The sequence below is a fragment of the Aquarana catesbeiana genome, linkage group LG11, assembly GCF_042186555.1.
Source record: "Aquarana catesbeiana isolate 2022-GZ linkage group LG11, ASM4218655v1, whole genome shotgun sequence".
Lineage (NCBI taxonomy): Eukaryota > Metazoa > Chordata > Amphibia > Anura > Ranidae > Aquarana > Aquarana catesbeiana.
This window is the reverse complement of record NC_133334.1, coordinates 279,585,256-279,610,696: the sequence shown is the minus strand read 5'-3', so window position 1 is coordinate 279,610,696 and position 25,441 is coordinate 279,585,256. Positions and strand designations below refer to the sequence as shown.

At 45.1% G+C, this 25,441-nt stretch overlaps 1 protein-coding gene across 1 annotated transcript in view; it reads right to left on the bottom strand.

Annotated features, from left to right (window-relative positions):
* Positions 1 to 4,878: 4,878 nt before the first annotated feature.
* Positions 4,879 to 25,441, bottom strand: part of CDH13 (cadherin 13) — a 902,416-nt gene continuing 881,853 nt past the window's right edge. Inside the window, exon 14 of the mRNA XM_073605913.1 lies at positions 4,879 to 9,672. Coding sequence (XP_073462014.1) covers positions 9,665 to 9,672 — 8 coding nt within the window. The 3' untranslated portion in view covers positions 4,879 to 9,664. The remainder of the gene's footprint in view (positions 9,673 to 25,441) is intronic.

Genomic DNA, 25,441 nt, shown 5'->3' with positions numbered 1-25,441 from the left:
TTTTTTTTTTTTTTCTTTTATCCCCAATTTTTCTCAGAGCTAATGGCGTGTGTTATATAATTTTTTTCATTCATTTGCATTCAGCGGCAGCAAAGTACGTGGAGCGGACCTCGGCGCTGCTTTTATCTGTCGGCAAACCTGCCCCGTCTGATTCTAAACGTTCTGATTCTGTTTGGAGACCTTCAATGTGTAATCTCTTCCAGGTGTTCGTAACCTCTCACGGAGATCACAGCACCTCCCCAACATTTTCCTTTATCTGCTTTTGTCCTCAGACAGCCATCTTTGTTTGGGCATCATCCAGGGGTCACCATCCATGGAACTCATGACACCCGAATTCACTATTTCAGCTCCCTACTAGAAAAGCCATAGTACATAACCAGTCTTATCTATACATCTAATATCAATTAGAGGATCTATTCCTATTCTCACTGGAGGAAAAATTTAATCAGTTAATTCTCTTAATATACCAGCATTTCACTGTTTAGCATTTTCTTACAAAACATCTGACTAGCATACCGTACATGTCTTCTTCTAAGTCACCAAATAAATTCCCAGGATCTCGGCAACACCATTTAAGTTAAAAAAATCCAGTTCTGTCCGACACGTCACATAGAAAGGAATGGTGGAAATTTCCCCCCCCACCTTCCTGTCCTGTCCAACGTGTCACACGGTAAGGAAGTGTGGACATTTTCCATACCTTTCTTGAAGCTCATCAGTCAGAAGTGAGAAGAAACAAGGACACAGATGGCAATTAAAAAAAAAACTACTACAACCCTTCCAAACTTCAACCAAAATGTTGGGCTTTAAAAGTGGCCCAAAATTTTAAGGGGTGGGCAGTGCACTCTAAATTTGCAATTGCCAAGTGACGTTCCTCCTTGAAAAGTGTTCCTGCCATCTTGAGTAGGACTCATAATGCTGCCCACCATCCCATGGATTCAATCCCATCCACTGCCGCGGAGTTACGACTCTCCCTTTCTAAGCTATTCCTGTTACTACATTCCCAATAGACTAAGTCATTTCGTACCGAATCGAAATTCAGACAAAATTGTTTTGCTGGATTCAGACATATCCGAATGTCCAAATCACAACAGTAAGGAATTTCAACGAATCTGAAATAAAGTATAACAAAATGAAATAACGTAACGAAATAAAGAACTTTTGAAAATTTGAAATGAATTTTAAAAAATGTGAAAATGAATTTAAAAAATTAGAAAATTAATAAAAAAATTTTTTTTTAATTAATTTGAAAAATTTGAAACTGAATCTAAATCTGTTCTTTTCTATTCTTATCATCTTTTTTCACTTTTATAGCTTACTGTATTTATTGCAACATGCTTACAATTCGTATTCAAATTATTTTCAAATTCATTTTTGAATTTGCACATGAATTCGGAATGGAAACATATTGCAATAAATACAGTTAGGTATAAAAATGAAAAAAAAAAAAGATGACGATAAGAATAGAAAATGTTAGAATAGAAAAAAATTAGAATAGAACAGAATGAAAATAGCTTATTTTCCGAAATCCAAATTGATTCGAAAATAACAAAATATACCAATCAAATCCGAATATGCCGAACGCATTTCTAAAACTAATTTTTCTAACATAACGGAGCAGCGCTGTCGTTGGCATTTGTAGCCAAATTCCATTCAAGCGAGTCATTTTTCTAGTGCGGAATAAAAAAGAAAGAAAGCGTATGCTGTGGACAACACTCATTTTTCATTCCTGTTAAACGGAATGCACATTGGGATTTAGGGGGCGTGTTCATAAAAATAAAATCGCATGGCCTGTTTTGTCCATCAAAACTTCATTCTGTGCAAATAGGGCAAAAAATGAAACGTATTCTCTGCAATTCCACGGTGCAAAATGCAGAAATACCACATTACGTCCACTAGATGGCAATGACCGTTACAGGAAATAAAGTATGATCTACATCACCATCTAGTGGCCATAATATGGTATTTTCAGCATTTACACATTCGAATTGCAGATGATATAGCCTGGGAACATTTCATTTAGCACAATTTACATGCATTTTTGATGGGCAAACAGCTATGCATTTTTTTTTACACCCCCTTGATGTAGTCAGCAGATGCAATGAATATCCACATCAATCAGATAGATGTATATTATATATATTTGTATATTTGTGATTTTTAACCCTTATAACTCTTTTGGAGTAAGAGAAAGCCCACTACCCATGACAAGTACAACATTCTATAAAAATTTGGTGTGAGCTTTAATACAATTATGATGGGTCATGAAAATGATATTCTCTATCCATCTTTGCTTCTGCATCAGACAAACAACACACGTCACAGACTCACACTTTCCCAAGACTAATAAAAATATTCTATTTTACTTTTTTTTTTCGTCTGAATATATTTCTTCAGCTTTGCACAGAGGGGCAATGTGCTTTCTTTTATGATGACGGAGCACAGACTAGGAAAATAAAAAACACAAATAAAGAACGAGTGTATAGCAAATGCTAAAATCCTTCTCTTATGTCTAAACAAGCTGCCCATTGGCTTGGCTGAATTCCCAGTTTAAATCAGCTAAACACATGCCAGGGGCTCCAAAGCAAAAAAAAAAAAAGTGCGCAAAGCCTTACAGTTTATTTTCTTTAGGAAGCAGCCACAACGTGAGTAGAAAAGAATGTCCCCTGCCTGCACGCTGCAGAGAAGGATCCTTGCTCTATGTGTGGAAGCAGCAGTGTCTCTGCTAAGGTCCAGCACGCCTTCTACTCAGTCAAAGTTTTGCTTCAGGTGACAAAACGCTCAGATGTGAACAGGTGCCATTGAACTGAATGGGATTTTGCTTGTTGGGCGTTTTTCAGGCGTATTCTCGGGCATCTTACAATCGTTTTATGAGCTGAAAATGCTGAGGTGTGAATGCAGCCTAAAGAAAAGGTTCTGCTTAATGCCTTCCTCCTCTATTTCTGGCATTTTTTCGGGGTGGGGTGTATCTGGTTTCGACAGGGTATTCAGGGCACACTGACTGTGGTGCGAATACAGAGCGCCATGTGACGTCAAAAAGTTACGTCATCACAGTCTGGCCTGAGGATGCAAAACAGGAAGAAGGACCAGGCAAAGATGGAAGCGCCGGGAGCTGTGACAGCCCAGCACCGGAGGGTTCCGTTTGAGAGGTAAGTTTCGTAGTATGCGGGGAATAACAAACCAGCAGGGGGCCCATTTAAACAAAAGAAGAGTTTAATACCGTACCATACAATTTTATAGGGGGTTAAACCTCTGGAGAGAGACCACTGCTTCCACACAGAGAACAAGGGTCCCTCTCCATTGCAAGCTGGCGGGGGGGAGTATTTTCTACTCAGCTGCTTGTTAAAGAAAACCAACTGCACACCTTTCGCTCTGATGCCACTGGAATGTATTTAGCTGATTGAAACGGAAAGTTCAGTTGGCCTTTAACCTATAGGTAAAAATGAAACATAGCGGGGCCATTACGTATACACAATGTAAACAGCCAGTGGAAGGGTCGTGCCAAATTGGCGTTGGCTTCCAAAAGACAATCATGATAAAAGGGGTTTCCGTAAGTAAGGTGGAGCCAGACTTTGAGATCGATTTTGAGAAACACGGTCTATGTTGATGTTGACTTGATGGGGCTTAATAATAATAATGCGTTTTACTCATTGGCATAGCATGGGTTGCCAGAACCCGGGGCAAGGCAAGTACTGCGCCATATGGTACATAGTGGGCAAATCTGTGTCTTACCTGAGATCCTATGTGTGCCCAACTTCCTCATCCAATCCATGCACCCTTCTAAGAAGGGACTCCCCACTCTATATCGCTTGTTGTGTACCCCCATTCCCTTCATCCCCTTATTGTACCCCCCAACTCCTTAACCCCCCCAATGTGCACCCCCAGTCCCTTTACCCCCTTATTGTGCACCTCAACTTAATACACTCCCACTGTGCACCCCCATTCCCTCTACCCCTTATTGTGCTGCCCAACTCCATACACTCCCCATTGTGCACCCCCAATCCCTCTACTTATATTGTGCACCCAAACGCCATACTCCCCCCCCCCCTGTGTATCCCCAGTCCCTCTCTATCCCCTTATTGTGCACCCCAACTCTATACACTCCCACTGTGCAGACCCATTCCCTCTACTCCCTTATTGTGCACCCCAACTCCATACACTCCCCATTGTGCACCCCCAATCCCTCTATGCCCCTATTGTGCACCCAAACTCCATACACCCCCCCACTGTGCACCCCCATTCCCTCTACTCCCTTATTGTGCACCCCAACTCCATATACTTCCCATTGTGCACCCCCAATCCCTCTACCTCTTATTGTGCACCCAAACTCCATACACCCCCACCCCACTGTGCACCCCGGTTCCTCTAACCCCTAATTGTGCACCCCTACTCCATACACCCCCACTGTGCACCCCCATTCCCTCTACCCCCTTATTGTGCACCCCAACTCCATATAACCCCCCTTCACCCTAGGTACGCTGGTAGTTAGGAGAGTTCCAGTGCCAGTTGGCGGGGGATCTGGGGAGGAGAGAGGAGAATAGAGATCAGAGTCATCTTCAACTGCACCGAGCAGTGCACTGCCACACACTCTCCTCAACTCCACCCAACTCTGACCTGGACCCGCCCACACAGCCTAAGAGGGGGAGAAGGGAGCGTTCCACTGACCATACCAGAAAGGGGAGTGCCCACAGACTGATCTCCCGCCTCTTACTAATTCTGCACCCCCTAAGGATTTTGCACCCAAGGCAAGCGCTCATTTGGCCCCACCCATGGTATGCCACTGGTCTCACGGCACAACACATGGAAAATTTCAACAACAGAGACCTCTGTGTTCAGTAGAAGTAATTGGCTGGACACCAATACATTTTCATCGCTTAAAGAATTTTTCTTCATAAATTATCTAATGAGTGGACCTCTTCAAAGGTGGCCCCTGGAACACTGGGAGGGGGGAGGGGGTGTAGGATAACACTGAGCTTGCTCAATAAGGCAGTGCAAACAGCAATGGCATGCAAAGTGCAGTAAGTCCCAGCAACCAATCAGATGTCAATAACTGTTGGACCAGTTAAGAGATGATTTCTGATTGGTAGCCACCGTTGCCCTTTGCGCTAACTTTCTGATTTAGCCTGAATTGAACCGTATAAAACATGAATTATGCGCAAGTGCTAGTCGAGCCAAAATGGCTGACCCAGTGATGTCACTAGCTACTAGTGATTTGATAGGTCCCCATCTCATAACTCCAGGTTCAGCTCACAATACGATCAATTAATTCATTCATTGGGCAGCTGTTTCCATTGTGTGTTTCCATTGTGTGCATGTGATGGCCCAGTACTGAAATAAGATGATATTTTATTATTAACATGTTATATAGCATATATTTTATATAAATTTTGTACATATAGCTCTGTATATCTCCTGGAGGAGTCGGCGATGAATAAACCTACAAGGATTTGGCTTTCTCTTCTATGCAATCTCAGGACAAGCCTGGATCCCGGTTTATTGTAGAGCTCGATCCTCCATGACATCAGCCCCAGATACGGTTATCTTTACAGAGATTCGGTTTTCATTTGCAAAGAAAATCTGTTTTTTTCCCCTTATATCTTAATCTTATAAAATACTTTTTCTCCTTTATTCTCTATATCACTTATACTACGGCACATCTGATTCCAAGGCTCACACACTAACATAACACTTGTACAATTAAAGTGCACCTGTATTTTGCGAGAAAATACTAAGCTGTATAGAGGGTAGGTAGAAAAGCTGGCAGAATGAATTTGGTAATTACCACTGTCCCCCATTCTGACAGCAACGGCCATATTTTGTCAATGACATCAGCCGACATCCCTGCCCCTTTGTTTACATTCAATGGGAGATTCCCCCGGCTGCCAGCTGAATGGGGTGGGGATGCGTCATTGGTTGCTAGGATGCCATCGACTGCAGACAGCATCCTAGCAACCAAATGCACTGTGCAGCTCAGGGGCTGAACATAGACTGAGCAATGGAATGTCTGTGGTATGGACACTCCGACCTTCCATGACGCCCCCATTATGCCTCCATGCAACAAATTAATGTACCTGTTTCTGACACGGTTCTAAAGAGTGTCAGGACAGAGGTCTTCAACCTGCTGGGCCATGGCCTCCAGCTAGACTTGACCTCCCACGGTGCCTCTCAGCTTCCAGAAAGCCCCACCAAAGTCCCATAATAGCCCATAGTCCCATAGTAGCCCATGGGCCTCATTCCTCCTAAAAGCTCTTAGCCTCCACAGTGCCCCCCATTTTCCACAGTATACCCCAACCTGCTGCAGAGCCTTCAGCGCTCCATAGTGCCCCCAACCTTCTATAGTGTCCCACAGTGGCCCCCTCCCCCAACCTCCAACAATGTCTCCAGGCCTCTCTTGATACCTCATTCGCTACAGGGCCACCAAGTCAGCTGAAGAGTCCCCTAACCTACTCCACAACCCCCATCACCCCACTGTAACACCTAGCCCCATCCAGAACCTTCCATGTTTGCATTCCCATACTTTTATTATATGAGCATAAAATTGATTCTTTACTGATGGGACATGGAAAGTTTTGGAACAATGGTAAGGACCGGTAAGGGTTCTGGTCTCTAAAACGGTTGAGAACCACTGTACACTTTGTATAAATTGGCTACGGGGCCACCAAGTCAGCTGAAGAGTCCCCCAACCCACTTCACAACCCCCATCACCCACCGTAACACCTAGTCCCATCCAGAACCTTCCATGTTTGCATTCCCGTACTTTTCTTATATGAGTATAAAATTGATTCTTTACTGTTGGGACTGATACAAGGTTTTGGAAGAATGGTCAAGGCCGGCAAGGGTCCTGGTCTCTAAAAAGGTTGTGAACCATTGTACACTTAATACATTTTACAGTGTTTTTTTTTTTTTTTTTCAAGGAGATGCCATGGAACACTTACTGCCCTTCACAGTCCCGCGGCAGCTGGCAGCCCGCTCTTCTTCCCCCCCAACACCAGAATGTGGGCAGGCACTTCTTCATCATCATGTACAATGTGGTGACCACTAGCCCTGCATTGTAAGTGATGATGTTGGCGAGAGGACACAAGACAGGCTGAGACCAGCAAGAAGAAAGGCTCCAAGGGACTGGTCACCGGAACCGGAACTGGATCAAGAAAAGTATCCCTTACGTTGGATCATCGCCTAGAAAAACGCACAGTTTATTCTATACCAGTTGGGGAAGGGGACAATGTTAATTATTCCAATTATGCCCAAAGTTGGGCTTTACAGAAAATATCTTTATTATAGTTTCACTATTAAGCTTAGGGTTACATGGGCAGTTTTTAGTCCCAAAGCCTGAAAAAAATTCTTCTAGAGATTAAATCGCTCTTTTTGTGCTATTGAAGGAGATTATTGGAGCGATTTTGGATCAGTCTCATACAAATAACCCCATTGGGTTTACTTGGATGGAAAACGTTTCCCAAGACTCTCCTACGCCTACAATTAAGTGATTGCTGTGCAATTAATCTCCTACTGAAGTCCATAGAGGAGAAGATAGGAGATTGACCGCCAATAGATTCAGCTGCACGATTAAATTGCATCGTTATGCAATTGTGGGAGTCACTCAATGGCACTGCTGAAAAGCTCTTATATTTCAGCTCCTAATTTAAGGAAAGAAGTTATTAGTGTAATTAAGCAATTGTTGAAAAATTAATCTTCTACTCTTAATGAAGTCCATAGAGGAGAAGATGGGAGATTGACCTCCAATCGATTCTGATGTGCGATTAAATTGCATCGTTCTGCAATTGTGGGAGTCACTCAATGGCACTGCTGAAAATCTTATATTTTAGCTCCTATTTTAAAGAAAGAAGTTATTAGTGTAATTTAGCAATTGTTGAGAAATTAATCTTCTACTCTTAATGAAGTCCATAGAGGAGAAGATAGGAGATTGACCTCCAATCGATTCTGATGTGCGATTAAATTGCATCGTTATGCAATTGTGGGAGTCGTTCAATGGCACTGCTGAAAATCTCTTATGTTGCAGCTCCTATTAAAAAGATAGATTTTAATATTGCAATTAATCTACTAAAATCTGCCCATGTAGCCCCAAGGGAGTGTAGATGGAGCTGCCATATTTGCTTGTATGTATGTGCTTTCTGCTTGCCGCTTTTTTTTGTTTTTTTAATAACTAACAAGCATGTCAGTCAAAAATAAAAAATAAAAAATGGCCTGAAAACAATGCAAGCTGTGCTATATCCTGCCACTGGTTTTGTCTCAGCAGTCCAACATGCAGTAACCAGTGAACGAAGAATCGATCTATGTATTTCCCTCGTGAAAATGTGCATATAATAAGCAATTAAAATGCTAAAGGTTCAAATTTACTGTCATGTGCACCCTTGAAAATTCAAAAAAAAAAAAACTTAATAGAGATGGGCCCAGTACAGCATCTAACTTCCCCTACCCTCTTCTATCACAGCGTTATGTCTGCTCGTAAAGCGCGCACTTTAAAAATTCTTCGACAGGTTTATACATCAGAGGAGATTGCATATAGTAACACCTTCTATTCCGCTACAGACTGTTAATAAGAAGTACTTGGCAGGCTATGGGGGGGAACTTTAAAACATTTGGTACTAGGTTGACTTTTTTTGCAGGCAAGTCGTCTCCTCGCAGCGAAACGCGTGGGTGCAACAGGAAGAATGCACCGATGCAAGCTTTGCCAGTCGGAGTGAGCTCCTCGAAAAAAAAAGAGTTCCTTGGCTTGCCTGGGGGGGGGGGGGGGGGATGGGAAGAGAATGATCCTTTACCGGTCTGGCTTTGTCAACCTGGTGATCCTCCGCCATCGGGGGAAAAAAAGGGTTAATGCACTCTAATTATATCTGACAGGCTTACAATGTGTTTAAGTGGCATCTTATTACGTTTTATTTGCACCGTGGATGTCTCCTTAATGTGTTATTTTTCGGCATCCCGCCTCCGCTGCGTCGCCTCCTTGTCAAAGACTGATTGGTAATCTTATTAACATGAAGCCATTAAGAGATCCTTCAGTGTACTTCTCTAAAAAAGTGTTTTGGTTCAATGCACACGACGTGCCGCCTGGAGGAGGAAAAAAAAAAAAAAAACGCCTCGCCGCTGTGCAGCCAGGCCGGTTCAAGGGGGCGGTGGTCTCGGTAAATGGAGGGAGGGGGGAGGGGGGTTTCTGGATTAAAATGAAGCACACGTACACACAAATCTGACAGACAAAAAAAAAAAAAAAAAACTGTTTTAGGTTTTTCGGTCAATCAGTACAATAGGAGTAGAAAGAAACTGCGAGCGTCGGGAGATTTGATCGTTTGCGTTGCGCCCGGAGCAGGACGAGTTCAAACAACTGTGTTCCCAGTGTCTTTCGGGGCTGCGTTCTTGTCGCGCGCGCGGCACTCCAGCAGCGATCCCATTAATAGAAAGAATGCAGAGTCAGAGGCGGTTCAAGGATTGGTGTACCGGTTTTGATTTTTTTTTTTTTTTTCCGTTTTTGTTTTTTAAGAGAATAATTGAGGTTGCAAATTATACAGAGAGTCTGGAGCGGTCGAAGCCCGGTCTTCTAATAACTGTGTACTGCAGTCTTCCGGTAAACACTTTTTTTTTTATTATTTTATTTTTTTTCCCCCGTCCTTCCTGTTGCCACGGCGATGTGGTAGCCAGCGTAAAAAGTTCCTGGTGCTTACAGACCTGAAGGAGAGGAAAAAAAAAGAAGAAAAAACGGCTTAATAAAGATGAAAAGGAAATGAGCAAATGTGGGTGGGGGTTACGCTTTGGACTGCAACAAAGTTTGATGGGGGTCATTGTTGGTGGTCCCCGGGTTCCTGATCTCAGGATTTCCAACAGTACAATATTATTATTATTATACACGATATTTAAATAATAAACAATAAATAAATAAACAATAATAATTATTTTATCATTATTATTATTATACACAATATTTAAATAATTAATAATAATAAACAACAATAATAATATTATTATTATTATTATTCACAATATTTAAATAACAATAAATAATAATAAACAACAACAATAATAATAATAATTAAATAATAATAATAAAATAATAAACAATAAAGGTATTTATCATACAATTTGTAGCGTGCCTTGAAAAAGTATTCATACCCCCTGAAATTCTTCACATTTTGTCATGTTACAACCAAAAACGTAAATGTATTTTATTGGGATTTTATGTGATAGACCAGTGATGGAGAACCTTGGCCCCCCCAGATGTTTTGGAACTACATTTCCCATGATGCCCATTGCTCATGCCCACTGCAGTGTAGTTGAGCATCATGGGAAACGTAGTTCCAAAACATCTGGGGGGGCCAAGGTTCACCATCAAGGTGATAGACCAACACAAAGTGACACATAATTGTGAAGTGGAAGGAAAATGATAAATGATACAAATAAATATGTGAAAAGTGTGTGTGTGTGTGTGGGGGGGGCATTTGTATTCAGCCCCCTTTACTCTGATACCCCTAACTAAAATCTAGTGGAACTAATTGCCTTCAGAAGTCACCTAATTAGTAAATAGAGTCCACCTGTGTGTCATTTAATCTCAGTATGGTTCTAAAGGCAGAAGGTTTTTTTATTTTATTTTATTTTTTCACCTTCATGCATTCTCTGCATTAAGGTACAACACCTACTGCAAGCAGCCCCCCCCCCCCCCTCCCCTTTATATTTACCTGAGCCCGTTCTCGATCCAGCGATGCGCACAAGAGCAGCGTCTCTCTCCCTCTTCATCGATTCAAACACAGCAGCAGGAAGCATTGGCTCCTGCTGCTGTCAATTACAGCCAGTGAGGAGGGGGCGGGGGCCGAGCCACATTGTGTGTGTGTCAATGGACACACAGAGCCGACTCAGGAGTGAGTATGCACACATGCCCCCAGAGCAAGCAGCTTGCAATGGGGGGCACTCGCCTAGAGGGAGGAGTCAGAAGCGCCAGCAGGGGGACCCAGGAAAAGGATCAGGGATGCTCTGTGCAATTGTTTTCCAGGTAAGTATAACATGTTTATTACTTTTTTAAAAATAAAAAAGTGAGCCTTTAGAACCACTTTAAGGCAATAGGGCACAAAGCGCGACAATCTCCTTGTACGTGTCCCTTTTCTTAATAAATACCGAAGCAAATTTCTCATCTCTGATTGACCAGCAAAGTAAATGTCCCTTCTCTCATTGACCACCAATGTGAGTGCCACTTCTCTCATTGCCCACCAATGTGAGTGCCACTTCTCTCATTGCCCACCAATGTGGGTGCCACTTCTCTCATTGATCACCAAGGTAACTGTCCCGTCTCACATTGACAATTAACGTAATTGTCCCGTTTTCTATTGACCAGCAGTGTGAGTGTACCTTCTCTCATTGACCACCAATGTGTGTGTCATTTCCCTCATTGGTCACCAAGGTGTCCCGTCTCCCAATGACAAGTAATGTAATTGTCTCATCTTTTATTGACCACCAGCGAAGTGTCCCATTTCTCACTGAATACCAATGTAAGTGTCTCATTGACCACCAATCTAAGCCTCTCTCACCAACCACTAGGTGCCCTCTCTCATTGACAAGCAATGTACAGTAAGAACCATTTCTCGAATTGACCACCAACGTATGTGTCCCTTCTCTCGTTGATTACCAAGGTAGGTGTCCCATCTCCCATTGACAAGTAATGTAATTGTCCCATCTTTTATTGACCACCAATGTAAGTGTTTATTCTCTCATTGACCACCAATGTAAATGCCACTTCTGTCATTGACCACTAATGTAAATGCCCCATCTCTCATTGACCACCAAAGTAAATTTCCCTTCTCTTATTGAGTGCCAATGTAAGTGTCCTGTCTCCCATTCACAAGTAATGTAATTGTCTCATCTTTTATTGACCTCCAGCGAAGTGTCCCATTTCTCACTGAATACCAATGCAAGTGTCTCATTGACCACCAATCTAAGCCTCTCTCACCAACCACCAATGTAAGTTCCCTCTCTCGCTCATTGACAATAAATATAAGTGTCACGTCTCTCATTAACCACCAATGTAACTGTCCCTTCTCTCATTGATCACTAAGGTAAGTGTCCCGTCTCCCATTGACAAGTAATATAATTGTCTCATCTTTTATTGACCACCAGTGAAGTATCCTATTTCTCACAGAATACCAATGTAAGTGTCTCAATGACCACCAATCTAAGTCTCTCTCACCAAGCACTAGGTGCCCTCTCTCATTGACAAGCAATGTACAGTAAGAACCATTTCTCGAATTGACCACCAACGTATGTGTCCCTTCTCTCGTTGATTACCAAGGTAGGTGTCCCGTCTCCCATTGACAAGTAATGTAATTGTACCATCTTTTATTGACCACCAATGAAAGTGTTTATTCTCTCATTGACCACCAATGTAAATGCCACTTCTGTCATTGACCACTAATGTAAATGCCCCATCTCTCACTGATCGCCAAGGTAAGTGTCCCATCTCCCATTGAAAAGTAATGTAATTGTCTCATCTTTTATTGACCACCAGTGAAGTGTGCCATTTCTCACTGAATACCAATGTAAGTGTCTCATTGACCACCAATCTAAGCCTCTCTCACCCACCACCAATGTAAGTTGCACCTCTCTCTCATTGACAAGCAATGTAAGAATTATTTCTCTTATTTACCACCAATATACAGTAAGTGTCCCTTCCTTCACTGATTACTAAGGTGGGGGTCACATCTCTCATTGACCACCAATGTACATACATGTCCCTTCTCTCCTTGGCCACCAATCTACCCACATAAGTGAATGAGGTTGTGCCACAATTCTCCTTTTAACCATATACTGTATATATATACATATACACACACACAAATACAGCACAACAGTCGCAATTTCCTAGAGGTGAACAAAATGGCTTCTAAAAGGTCTTGAGTATCATCATTTTTTTGTCATCAAATTGTCAGTAAATAGTGTAAGAGGTCCTACACTCCATCAGTGTGGCGCATTTCTTCCCCGGTGCGAAGAGACTCGGCTACAGCGGTGCCGCCTGTAATCTATTGTCATTTTCTGTAGTTGGGTAGCGTTAATGTTCGTAAAACCGCAGATTAGCTTCCTCCGACACGAAACCTCTTTGCGCTCTGCCTGGTGAAAATCACGACTCCGCTGGGAACGGTTGGGGGTCTCCTCTCAGAGTGCATTAGGCAGGAGGAAAATACGAGACCCGCACCGGGTAAATGCCTTTAGTAAAATACTGATTTAGTCATGTTATCAACAACGACGGAGATGTGATCAGCAAAGAGAGAGCAGTCTATCTTCTTCTATCTTTACCATCACTGGAATGATGTTTCCTTCACAGCTGACATTAGATTGATGGCTCGTAATACATATGTTAGAATTTCCATTACCTCATCCCCCTCCCTGTCCCCATTTCCCTGTTCCTACTAAAATAAATATACAATGCAACAATAATGTATTAGAAAGTGGAACTCTAGTCTCACTGCCCCCCTAACTTTTTGTTTTACCCCACCAGTGGGCAGATCCATAGCATGCAACAGCCATTCTCAACCAGGGTTCCCCCAAAGGTTTCTAGGGCTTCCTTGAGCTGTAGTTGATTCACCTCCCATCCAGGGGCGGATCCAGGGGGGGGGCAACGGGGCAATTGCTCCCCCCGAGAAATATTACTGACTGCTGAGTGTCTCTCTCAATGTTTAGAATCAGCAGCAGCGCCGGTGTTGTTGAACGGCCATGATTCTGGCCTGGACTCTCACTGGTTGCTAACGCCTGCCCGCCTGGCGTGTAGCAACCAGTGATGTCATGTCAGAGCTAAGGAGGAGGAGAGGGAGGTCCCAGCTTTCAGAGTGGAGCGGAGGATTTAACTTCTTCCTCCTCCACGCCTAGTGTGTGAATGTTGGCTCCACCCACCTCCTCCCTCTATCTTCTCCAGGGACAGCTCCAGCGTGGCGTGAGTGAGTGAGTGAGGGAGGGGAACTTCCTTGGCTGTAGCAGGTGGGAGGATTGTATGCACTTTGCAAACAGCATGCCTACCAATGCCTGACTCCTATCACAGCATCTGTTACACTGACACAGATCCTCTGTGTCTGGGAGCTGTCTGGGGGAGGGGCGCTGATGTTCTCCTAACCAGCAGGAGCCCGGGAGGAAGGACATCTCCCATACTGTTATGATAAGGTCAGTACATTTGTTAGGGAGGTATTGTGTAATTATTGTGCTAGGGGACAGACTGCCAGCTTCCCCCCATGTAATGTGCTCTCTTGTGCCCACCATGTCATGTGCTGTGCATTGCAGTGCCCACTATGTTGTGCTGTGCCTTGCAGTGCCCCCATGTAATGTGCTGTGCCGACCATGTCATGTGCTGTGCATTGCATTGCCCTTCATGTGATGTGCAGTGCCCCCTATGTTGTGCTGTGCCTTGCAGTGCCCACCATGTAATGTGAAGTGCCCACCATGTCATGTGCTGTGCCTTGCAGTGTCTACCATGTAATGTGCAGTGCCCACCATGTCATGTGCTGTGCCATGCAGTGCCCACCATGTCATGTGCTGTGCCATGCAGTGCCCACCATGTCATGTGCTGTGCCATGCAGTGCCCACCATGTCATGTGCTGTGCCTTGCAGTGTCCACCATGTAATGTGCAGTGCCCACCATGTCATGTGATGTGCCATTCAGTGCCCACCATGTAATGTGCAGTGCCCACCATGTCATGTGCCATGCAGTGCCCGCCATGTCATGCACTGTGCCCGCCATGTAATGTGCAGTGCACACCATGTCATGTGATGTGCCATCCAGTGCCCACCATGTCATGTGCAATGCCCACCATGTCATGGGCTGTGCCATTCAGTGTCCGCCATGTAATGTGCAGTGCCCACCATGTCATGTGCTGTGCCTTGCAATGCCCACTATGTAATTTGCAGTGTCCACCATGTCATGTGCTGTGCCATGCAGTGATCCCATCATGTAATGTGCAGTGCCCACCATGTAATGCGCTGTGCCATGCAGTGCCCACCATGTCATTGTGCAGTTCCCACCATGTCATGTGCTGTGCCATGCAGTGATCCCATCATGTAATGTGGCAGTGCCCACCATGTAATGCGCTGTGCCATGCAGTGCCCACCATGTCATGTGCAGTTCCCACCATGTCATGTGCTGTGCCCACCCTGCCATGTGTTGTGCCCAGCATGTAGTGTGTTGTGCCCACTATGTAATGTGCTGTGCTGTTCAGCAGTGCCCACCATGTCATGTGCAGTTCCTAACATGTAATGTGCAGTTGCATTGTCCACAATGAAATGTGCTATGCCATGCAGTGCCCACCATGTAATGTTTTGTGCCCACCATGTAATGTGCTGTGCCATTCAGTGCCCACCATGTAATGCGCTGTATCCACCATGTAATGTACTGTGCTATCCCCCCCCCCCCCCCCCCCCCGTGTTATGTACTATGCTGTGCCTCCCACAGACTCACCCACTCAATCTCACCCCCCTCTCTCTTTCACCCCCCTCACCCCCCTCTTTCTCTCATCCCCCTCTCTTTCGCCCTGTTCTCTCTCTCACCCCCTTCACCCCTTACCACCCTCTCTCTTTCACCCTCTCTCTCGTCCCCTCTCTCTCGTCCCCTCTCTCTCGTCCCCTCTCTCTCGTCCCCTCTCTCTCTCTCTTATTCACCCCCTTTCTCTCTCTTTCCCCCTCCCTCTCATCCCCTCTCTTTCAACCCCCCCCCCATCTCGCTATCACACCCCCCCCCTCCTCTCTCAACCACTGTCTCACACCCCTCTCTCTCTTTAATTTAAATTTAACAAAAAATTGTTTGTATTTTCATTTTATTTATTTCCATAAAAAGGCCCACCAAAATCCTTAGCACCAGGCCCATGTTGCTCTTAATCTGGCCCTGTAAGCAACACCTTTTTTTCTGCCAGTGCCCCTCCCGAGAATAGACTCTGGATCCGCCCCTGCTCCATCTGATGGTCTCTACATAGTTCTGGAGCCAACGCCGCTTGGCAAAGCCAACTGACGAAACAAATCTTTTTAGCTGTCTGCAAGGGCGGCATTCTTTGGGGCAGATCCATATAGCTGCACCAGTCATTCTCAACCAGGGTTTCCCAAAGGTTCCTAGGGGTTCCTTGAGCTGTAGTTGATTGACCTCCCATCTGATGGTCTCTACATAGTTCCGGGGCAACGCCGCTTGGCGAAGCCAACTGCCGGACAACAATAGTTTTTATAGCTTTCTGTAAGGGTGGCATTCTTTGGGGCTGATCCATATAGCTGCACCAGTCATTCTCAACCAGGGTTCCCAAGAGGTTCCTATGGGTTCCTTAAGCTGTAGCTTATTGAACCTCCCATCTGATGGTCTCTGCATAGTTCCAGGGCAAATGCCACTTGGCAAAGCCAACAATAGACTTTATAGCTGTCCTGTAAGGGTTGCATTCCTTGGGGGCTGATCCACATAGCTGCACCCAGTCATTCCCAACTAGGGTTCCAAGGAGCCTTAGGGTTTCCCCAAGGTTGCAAGGGATTACTTGAGCTGAAGCTGGTTGACCTCAATCTTCAGTGAATGACTCTTGCTTTCATTGGTGAAGCAGTGGTCTCTATGCAGAAGTCCAACACCCCCCCCCCCCAACATCACTTATTGCAGAGATATGGATTGACTTAGCAGAGAGTGTACTGGATCGCTGCAGAGAGGTCCCTGCTTCCTCACAGAGAGCAAGGATCCTTCCCTGCAGTATGTTGGCAGAGGACTGGCTTTTCTACCCAAGCTGTCAATTCCTTTTTTTTCCAGAACACAGCCACAGCCAGAGTAGAAAGTCTATTCCCTGCCAGCAAACTGCAGTAAAGGAATCTTGCTGCAAAGCAGTCGTCTCTTTGCAGAAGTCTGACAACCCCCCCCCCCCCCCCGATCACTCATTGCAGTGCTTTGAATTGACTTAGCAGAGAGTGTGCTGGATCTCTGCAGAGAGACCACTGCTTCCTCACAGAGAGCAAGAATCCTTCCCTGCAGAGAACAGGATTTTGTACCCAAGCTATCAATTCATTTTCTCCAGAAAACAGCCACGGCCTGAGTAGAAAAGCCTATGCCCTGCCGGCAAACTGCAGTGAATGGCTGTTGCTGGTGAAGCAGTGGTCTCTACGCAAAAGTCTGATAACCTCCCCCCTCCCAATCACTCATTGCAGAGCTATGGATTGATGTAGCAGGGAGTGTGCTGGATCTCTGCAGAGCGACCACTGCTTCCCTCACAGACCACTAGGATCTTTCCCTACACCAAAATGTTTTTGGGTTGATTTAAACTGAAAGTTTAATTGGGATCTAAATAAATCCTGCACTGAAGGCGGACATTTTTTACTTCCCGTTGAAAATGCAAGCTGCCTGGCTGTCCCTGACATCAGGACTATGTGGCAAATAAAACCGAAGTAAAGTCAGAACTCTATATACTGGTTCAGGGACCTAAAAGTATTGGGCCAAAAGGACAGCCAGGCGTAAAAGCATTTTCTTTAGACGGGGAGCTGAGATCGGGCCGCCTCCCCCTTACAGGAACATTTCCCTTTTTACTTTTGCACTGCGGGCCTAATGAGCCAATAAAAAAAAAAAAGTCTCCTCCGGTCCCCAGTTCTCTCTACCGCGCTCCTCGCCATTCCCCAGCCTCCCGCCTCAGACGCATAATTAACCGCAATTAATTCAATAAAGCATTTAAAATGAAGGTCATTATGTGGCGGAGGCTTTGCTTGTTCGGAGCACAACACCTTGCACTTGGGGATGTCTCGCTAATTTGACAGCGTTCGGCGGGGCCCGCGTGTCATCCTCAAGATGGCTGATGGGATTAAATTGGCAATCGTGTTTTATTTGTGTCGGCTCTGACCCCGATTCACAGCTGGAGGAGCCGCCGCTCTACGGGAAATGCTGATTTTTATGTAGATTGGATCGTCCGCGTCGAGTGAAGTCTTTACTCTGAAGCCGAGGAACCTGTTGATTAAAGAAGGACTCCAGCAGAGACGGGGCTCTGTAGACAGGCTGCAATGACCGGGCGCCTCAATTCTGTTCATCTGTTTGCTGCTCGCATGCAATGTGGACTGTCAGAGACTGTCAGAGACTGCAGATCTACAACTGGAGACTAGGGACATGCTATTGGAGACTGCTAGAGACTGCAGACGTGATGCTGGAGACTGCAGATATGATATTTGAGACCGTGGACACGCTGCTGGGGACTACTGGAAACTTCAGACAAGATGCTGGAGACTGCAGACATGCTATTGGAGACTGCTAGAGACTGTGGACATGATACTGGAGACTGCAGACAAAATACTGGAGACTGTGGATGTGATACCATAAACTGCTAAAGACTGCAGACATGATAATGAGACTGCTGGAGACTGTGGCCATGCTACTGGAAACCGTAAACCTGCTATTGGAGACTGCAGACGAGATACTGGAGACTATGGACATGCTACTGAAGACTGCAGCCATGCTACTGGAGACAGCTGAAGACTGTAGACATGTTATTGGAGACTGCTAGAGACTGTGGACATGATACTGGAGACTGTGAACAACATATCAGAGACAGCTGGAGACTGTAGCCATGCTACTGGAGACTGTAAACCTGCTATTGGAGACTGCAGACATGATACTGGAGACAGCTGGAAACTGCAGACGTGATGCTGTAGACTGTGGACTTGCTGATGGAGACTGTGGACATGCTGCTGAAGACTGCAGCCATGCTACTGGAGACAGCTGGAGACTGTGGCCATGCTACTGGAAACCGTAAACCTGCTATTGGAGACTGCAGACATGATACTGGAGACAGCTGGAAACTGCAGACAAGAAACTGGAGACTGTGGATGTGCTACTGGAGACTGTGGCCATGCAACTTAGGACTGCAGCCATGTCACTGGAGACAGCTGGAGACTGAAAACCTGCTATTGTAGACTGCAGACATGATACTGGAGACAGCTGGAAACTGCAGACAAGATACTGGAGACTGTGGACGTGCTACTAGAGACTGCAGACATGCTGCTGAAGACAGCTGGAGACTGTAGACATACTACTGAAGACTGTGGCCATGCTACTGGAGACTGTAGACATACTACTACTGGAGACTGCAGACATACTACTACTGGAGACTGTAGACATACTACTACTGGAGATAGCTGGAGACTGCGGCCATGCTACTGCAAACTGGTCATGCTACTGGAGACTGCGGACATGCTACTGGAGACTGCAGACATACTACTGCAGACTGTGGCCATGCTATTGCAGACTGTGGCCATGCTACTGGAAACCGTAAACCTGCTATTGGAGACTGCAGACATGATACTGGAGATAGCTGGAAACTGCAGACATGCTACTGGAGACTGTAGACATACTACTACTGAAGACTGTGGACATACTACTGGAGACTGTGGACATACTACTACTGAAGACTGTGGACATACTACTGGAGACTGTGGACATACTACTGGAGACTGTGGACATACTACTGGAGACTGTGGACATACTACTACTGGAGACTGTGGACATACTACTACTGGAGACTGTGGACATACTACTACTGGAGACTGTGGACATACTACTACTGGAGACTGTGGACATACTACTACTGGAGACTGTGGACATACTACTACTGGAGACTGTGGCCATGCTACTGGAGACAGCTGGAGACTGTAGACATACTACTGGAGACTGGGGACCTGCTACTGGAGATTGCAAACATTGCTTTTTTCCTTTTATATAGTAAAAAAAAATAATTTATATAAAGATATATATATATGTTCCATAGGCACAAAAAGGGTACAACTTGGAACGGTCAGATCACATGACAAGTCGCACCGGTGTGAACGGGGACTCAGACTACTTCTTTGACAGCTAGAGCTGCCAACACCTTCTCTGAGTATACAGCCTTGATTAATCACTGCCGACAATTACTGTATACAGCAGGGCAGAGAGACTGGATGTGCTACACACGCCCTGTGTACAATGATGACAATTTTTAGGGCCTGTGTAGCACTCCCCAAGTCTGCAAATAGTTAAAGGGATGATGTTGCGGGGAAGTGGGAAGTTGTTAACTTGCGTCTAGATAGTTGAGAAAATCGCCTATTTTTTTCCCGCCGTGTGTGTAAACAAAGCCTTAGAATAGCGTCACTCGAAGATAGAACCGTATTTACATAATGCCTTGTTGCATTTGCTTATAATATAAGTGCTCAGGCTGACGGAAGGCTTCTGCCTTTGCAACCAACTGAGCGGTAAGATAAATGTATCTCACGGAAGGCTAAAGTGGGATTCATTGTGATAGAAGGGACTTGGCTATTGTCTGCGGCCTCTCGCCTTTACAGCTATAGACTGAAAATTCAATTTATATTAATGAATCTGCACAAGAGCCACTTACTCCGTCTCTCCAGTTGTCTTCTGCTTCTTTTGATGTCGGAAACTTCTGAAATTTACTCCACGCCACCGACATCAAAAGAATACAGATCATCAGCGCTAAAAGGCCCCGAAACGATTCCTAAATAGACGGCGGCATCCAGGTTTTTATGGAATAAGCAAAACAAGGAGATCCTCGGAGGTGAGACTCGGAGCGGTTCCGACTATGCAGACGAGTTAATTTGGTTCAGTATCTTCAATCGCCATCTAACTCATTGCCTTCGCCTGCTTTCCTTTGACGGGCTGAACGTCCTTCAATTGGAACTTCACCCTCTCACTCAACATTTGACTATTTGTAATCCTTATGCTGCTAGCATTAGTAAATAGATAGGAAGGTATATTATATATTTACTTGTTTTAACCAGTTCCCACCCAGGCTCATTCTGACATTTCTCTCCTACATGTAAAAATCTGCATCTTTTTGCTAGACAATTACTCAGAACCCCCAAACATTATATACGGTGGATAGTTGCTGTTTTTTATCTGAGACCTTTACTATAAGATTGTGTTTCCATTGTACAAGGAAAGAAATACGTTCTTATAGGAGCCATATGGTTGTTTCCTGACTTTTGTTCTCTAAAAATAGAACTGTTGACAACTTGATCCCACCTCCAGCAGACTTTGGATAAAGCTGCCGCGGCGTGCCAGTACACACAATCGGCGTGAACCGTAAGATAGCTAAATGCAGCCAACTATGTTCTGAAGATACAAAATGAAGGTGTTACAACATAAGTTTATTCAATCTTATGTTTTTGTTTTTTTTAAGTGGAGCGATACAATGTGAATGTGTTTCAGGACAGGGTCAGGATATCTCCCTGGTGCTCCAACGGAGTGTTGGAAGATATCGTGCATGTCCATCGTTAGTGCTTTATAAAGTTATTGAAAAAGCTATAAATGTGTCAATGCCTTCAAATACTGTTTGCCAAACAATAGTTTGTAAAGTACCGCCGGTACGACCGCTGCAGTATCATAGTACTACCTAAAACATAGAAGTGGTGGCGAGGAGCTGGGTACGAGGTCATTACAAGGAAGACCAAATCGTTAATAGTAATTCTCCACAAAGACGGGACACCCCAGGAGAGGAGGTCCACCCGAATCCAGTTGTAATAGGTCCATGAGAGCGCCAGGCCAAAATCCTTGAGGATTCAAAATCTTTAAATCTTCAACTGGTTACAAGAAGAAGATCAAAGGATATCCAACACATTTTGGAGGCCACAAATTCCCCACTTCATCAGTGTGTTCAGGGGTATATTTAAATTCACTGAACAGTCTTCTATTTCACTCAGTCCTGATGAAGGGGGCTTGTGGCCTCTGAAGTGCGTTGGATGAGTTTTGCTGGTTAGGGACGGGGTTACTGGGAGGTTTGGTGTTAAATTTACAGAGAGGATTAACATTATGTTATGGTGGTGGTGGGGGGGGGGGGGTAGAATTGGAGATACAGAGATGGTTAGTGTTAAAGATTAAAAGGAAACTAGTTTTAGAGTTACAGGGATAACTATTCCGAGGGTTACAGGGAGGGTGAGTGTTAAGAGTTACCAGTGCCGTCTCCAGCTTTCATATTTAGGAGGGGGCACATGGGGGGACAGGAACAAAAGTAGGGGGGCAACTATATATATATATATATATATATATATATATATATATATATTGTGGTGGTATGGTACCCCACCAGTGTTTGGACACAGGATTCTCAACCAGGCAGGTTGAGGGGATCCAGTTTATTTGCTTATTTGAGAGGAAACTGGCTTTTCAGTTTCCTCATTGTTTACTAAAGTCCACTTTGGGACCTGGAGCCCGGGGATTTCGTAGCGATCTGGGTGGGATGAAATCCCCAGTCCTGGGTCCAGGTTTTCAGATCCACCAGCATATTGACTGATCAGGTGTTTGCTGGGCTATTTGTAGACACCTGACCATAGTTCTGGGCTCGACCCTCCCGAGGAGTCCAGGCAAGCAAGGGAGAAGTGTGCATGTGCATCAGAGCAGACAGAGGGTCCAAGCCTGTGGGCTGGAAAAGGAAGCTGGAAAAGAGTGCTGAGGTACTGGGTGTACAGGAACTCTGTTATAGAGCCGAGAGGGCTGAAGCATAAGTCTGAGCAGCAGTGCTGCTAAAGAGAGCCAGGTGGCTTGGTATTTTTGATTTAACTTACATTGTTGCTGTGGAAAGCTGAAACCCCTGTGTGGACAACTTTTCTGTTATCGGACATTTTGTTTCTTTAATAAAAGTGGGCCTACAAGCCCTTAAAACTGCATATCTGGAGTGGACTCCGCTCACTGGTAAGCTCTACCCTTAAGCTAAAACAACCCCCGATGTTACAAAATATATATATATATATATATATATATTTATTTATTTATATATATCCTGGGCCCTTTACTATGATCCCACAACAGGCCCTTTCACATGTTCTGCAGTGAGCTCCCTTCCTACTGTATTGGGGTCCCCCAGGGTGGCAGAAAACAAGAGATATATGTCACCAGCATACCAAGAAAATATAAGGGTCCAAAGCAGTGGGAGAACTATCAGGGTTGCAAAGGTTGTCTTGCCACCGGGCCCTGGTGTTCTGCCACTGTGGGGTTCCCCAGCCTCCTCTTGCTGTCCTGCCCCTGCTATTGACAGCGCTGGTCTGGCATCTCTTGGAATTTACAGGCTGGTTCTCCTGTCCTAAGGACGGGAGAAATCAGTCTGTTTTTTCAGTAACTGAGAGTCCTGGTGGAGTCCTTCCTGCAACTCGCTCTTCTCCCTGCCAATAAGGATGCAGGTGAAGGCGCAGATCAGGCGGCCGTGGTTGTGTGAGCGCTCGCATTATGCAGTGTCAGCGAGCAGGGGAGGGGGGAGGAATCACCCGCAGGAGCTGACTGGGGACACTCTCCCTCTCAGTAGAGACTGTTTTACTCCAGCGGCGGCCTGAGTAAGATGTGGTGCATCCGCTACGAATGCAAACAAAAAGACGTTGCCTTTTTGTTGGGCGGGGGCACATGGTGGGGCACAGCATAATGTTGGGGGGGGGGGGTCAGGGCCCCCTCTGCCCCCCCCCCCCAGGGACGCCATTGAGAGTTACATGGGGTTATAGGGGGGTAAGGGTTAAGACTCGCAGGAGGAGAGTGTTGGGATTACAAGAGGGGTAAGTATTAGGGTTACAGGTGGGTGCTAGGGTTACACGGAGGGTAAATTTTAGGGTTACAGGGGGGTGAGTGCTATGATTGACAGGTTGTGAGTGTTAGGATTACAGGAAGGGTAAGTATTGTGGTTACAGGGGAGGGTGAGTGTTAAGGTTACAGGGGGTGAGTGTTAGGGTTACAAGGGAGGTTAAGTGTTAGGGTTACATGGGGTAATTTTTGGGGTTACAGGGAGGGTAAATATTAGGGTTACAGGGGGGCAAGTGTTATGACTGATAGGTGGTGAGTGTTAGCATTACAGGAAGGGTAAGTGTCATGGTTACAGGGAGGGCGAGTTCTAGGGTTACAGGTGGTTGTTAGGGTTACAGGGAAGGGGGCGTGATAGGGTTACATGGAGGATAAAAGTCAGAGATATAGGGGGGTAAGAGTTATGGTTAAAGGGAGGGTAGAAGTTAGGGTTACAAGGAGGGGGGGTGTTAGGGTTACGGGGGGGGTTAAGGTTACAGGGAGAACAAATGGTAGGGTTACAGGAAGGGAAAATGTTATGGTTACAGTAGGGTGAGTGTTTGGGTTATGGAGAGTGTAATAGTTACAGGGATATATGTTAGGTTTACAGGGAGGGTGAGTGTTAGGGTTACAGGGAGGGTAAATGTTAGGGTTACCATCGGGTGAGTGTTAGGTTTATGGGAGTATTAGGGTTACAGGGATTACAGGGAGGGTTAGTGTTAGGGTTACAGGGAGGGTCAGTGTTTGGGTTATGGAGAGTGTAAGGCTTACAGGGAGGGTAATTGTTAGGGTTACAGGGAGGGTAAATGTTAGGGTTACCGTCGGGTGAGTGTTAGGTTTATGGGATTGTTAGGGTTACAGGGGTTACAGGGAGGGTCAGTGTTAAGGTATTTTGAAGGGTCTGTGAAAATTTCATTCATTAACCAAAAAGCATTTGTGAGGTCAGGTAATGATGTTGGATGAGAAGAACTGGCTCTTAATTGGCCGCCCAAAGGTGCTCAGTAGGGTTGAGGTCAGGGCTCTGTACAGGACACTCAAGTTCCTCCACACCAAACTGGTCACACCATGTCTTTACACAGTCATGCTGGAACGGAAAAGGGTCTTCCCCAAACTGCTATCCCAAGTTTAGAAGAGCACAATTTTTGGAAATGTTTTCAATCTTTACAAATGTTATAAAATGTGTTCAGTTGTAGCACTGATTGTTCCCTTTACTAGAAGGTCTTGAACTCAATCATTCGGAGGAGTCTGCACAGAATTTTTGGCCATGCAACGTGTATAGAAAATAACGAGAATACTGGAGGCTGAAAAGCATTTAAAAAAACCCACAAAACTTCCTTTCGTTGGGAAGATTCAATTGTAGGCCAATTATTCGGCTCCCCGGAACTTCTGGTGTATTAATGGTGATGGAGTATTTGGATGTTCTGCATGTAGTGCGCGGTGTTTGTGCCCGAGCCTCCCACTGAGATATGAAACTATCTGTAATAATCTCCCTCCTTATCAATACAGCGGTGAGTTTATGCCGGTTAAACAAGTCTATAATTATGGTTACTTTACATACAATGTTTTATTGCTCCTCGCTCGTCCTTTCCCCATGCACTCATTATCTTTTGCTCGGTTTCAGCCAGTGTTTAGAGGTTCAAATGGGGAGGAATTCATCTGCTGATCTACAATAATGCCGGTTACTTGTTATGGCGGAACAGCCCTTAATGCGCTGGGAGTCTGTTAGCGGGGAAATTAGCGGTGGAATCTCATTTTGTCTAATTAAAGGATAACAACTGCAAGTACAGTAAAGTTATCTGAGGTTACTCTGTGCCTGTGGCGGGCTGGTTATAGAACGGTTGGGATGCCGTAGTGCTGGCTTTCCATATTGAACAGGAAGGTGAAGCCATTGTTAGGTGGAATGGTATTGTGGGTAAGGGACAGAAATCAACGCAAGGGCAGCATGGTGACTTG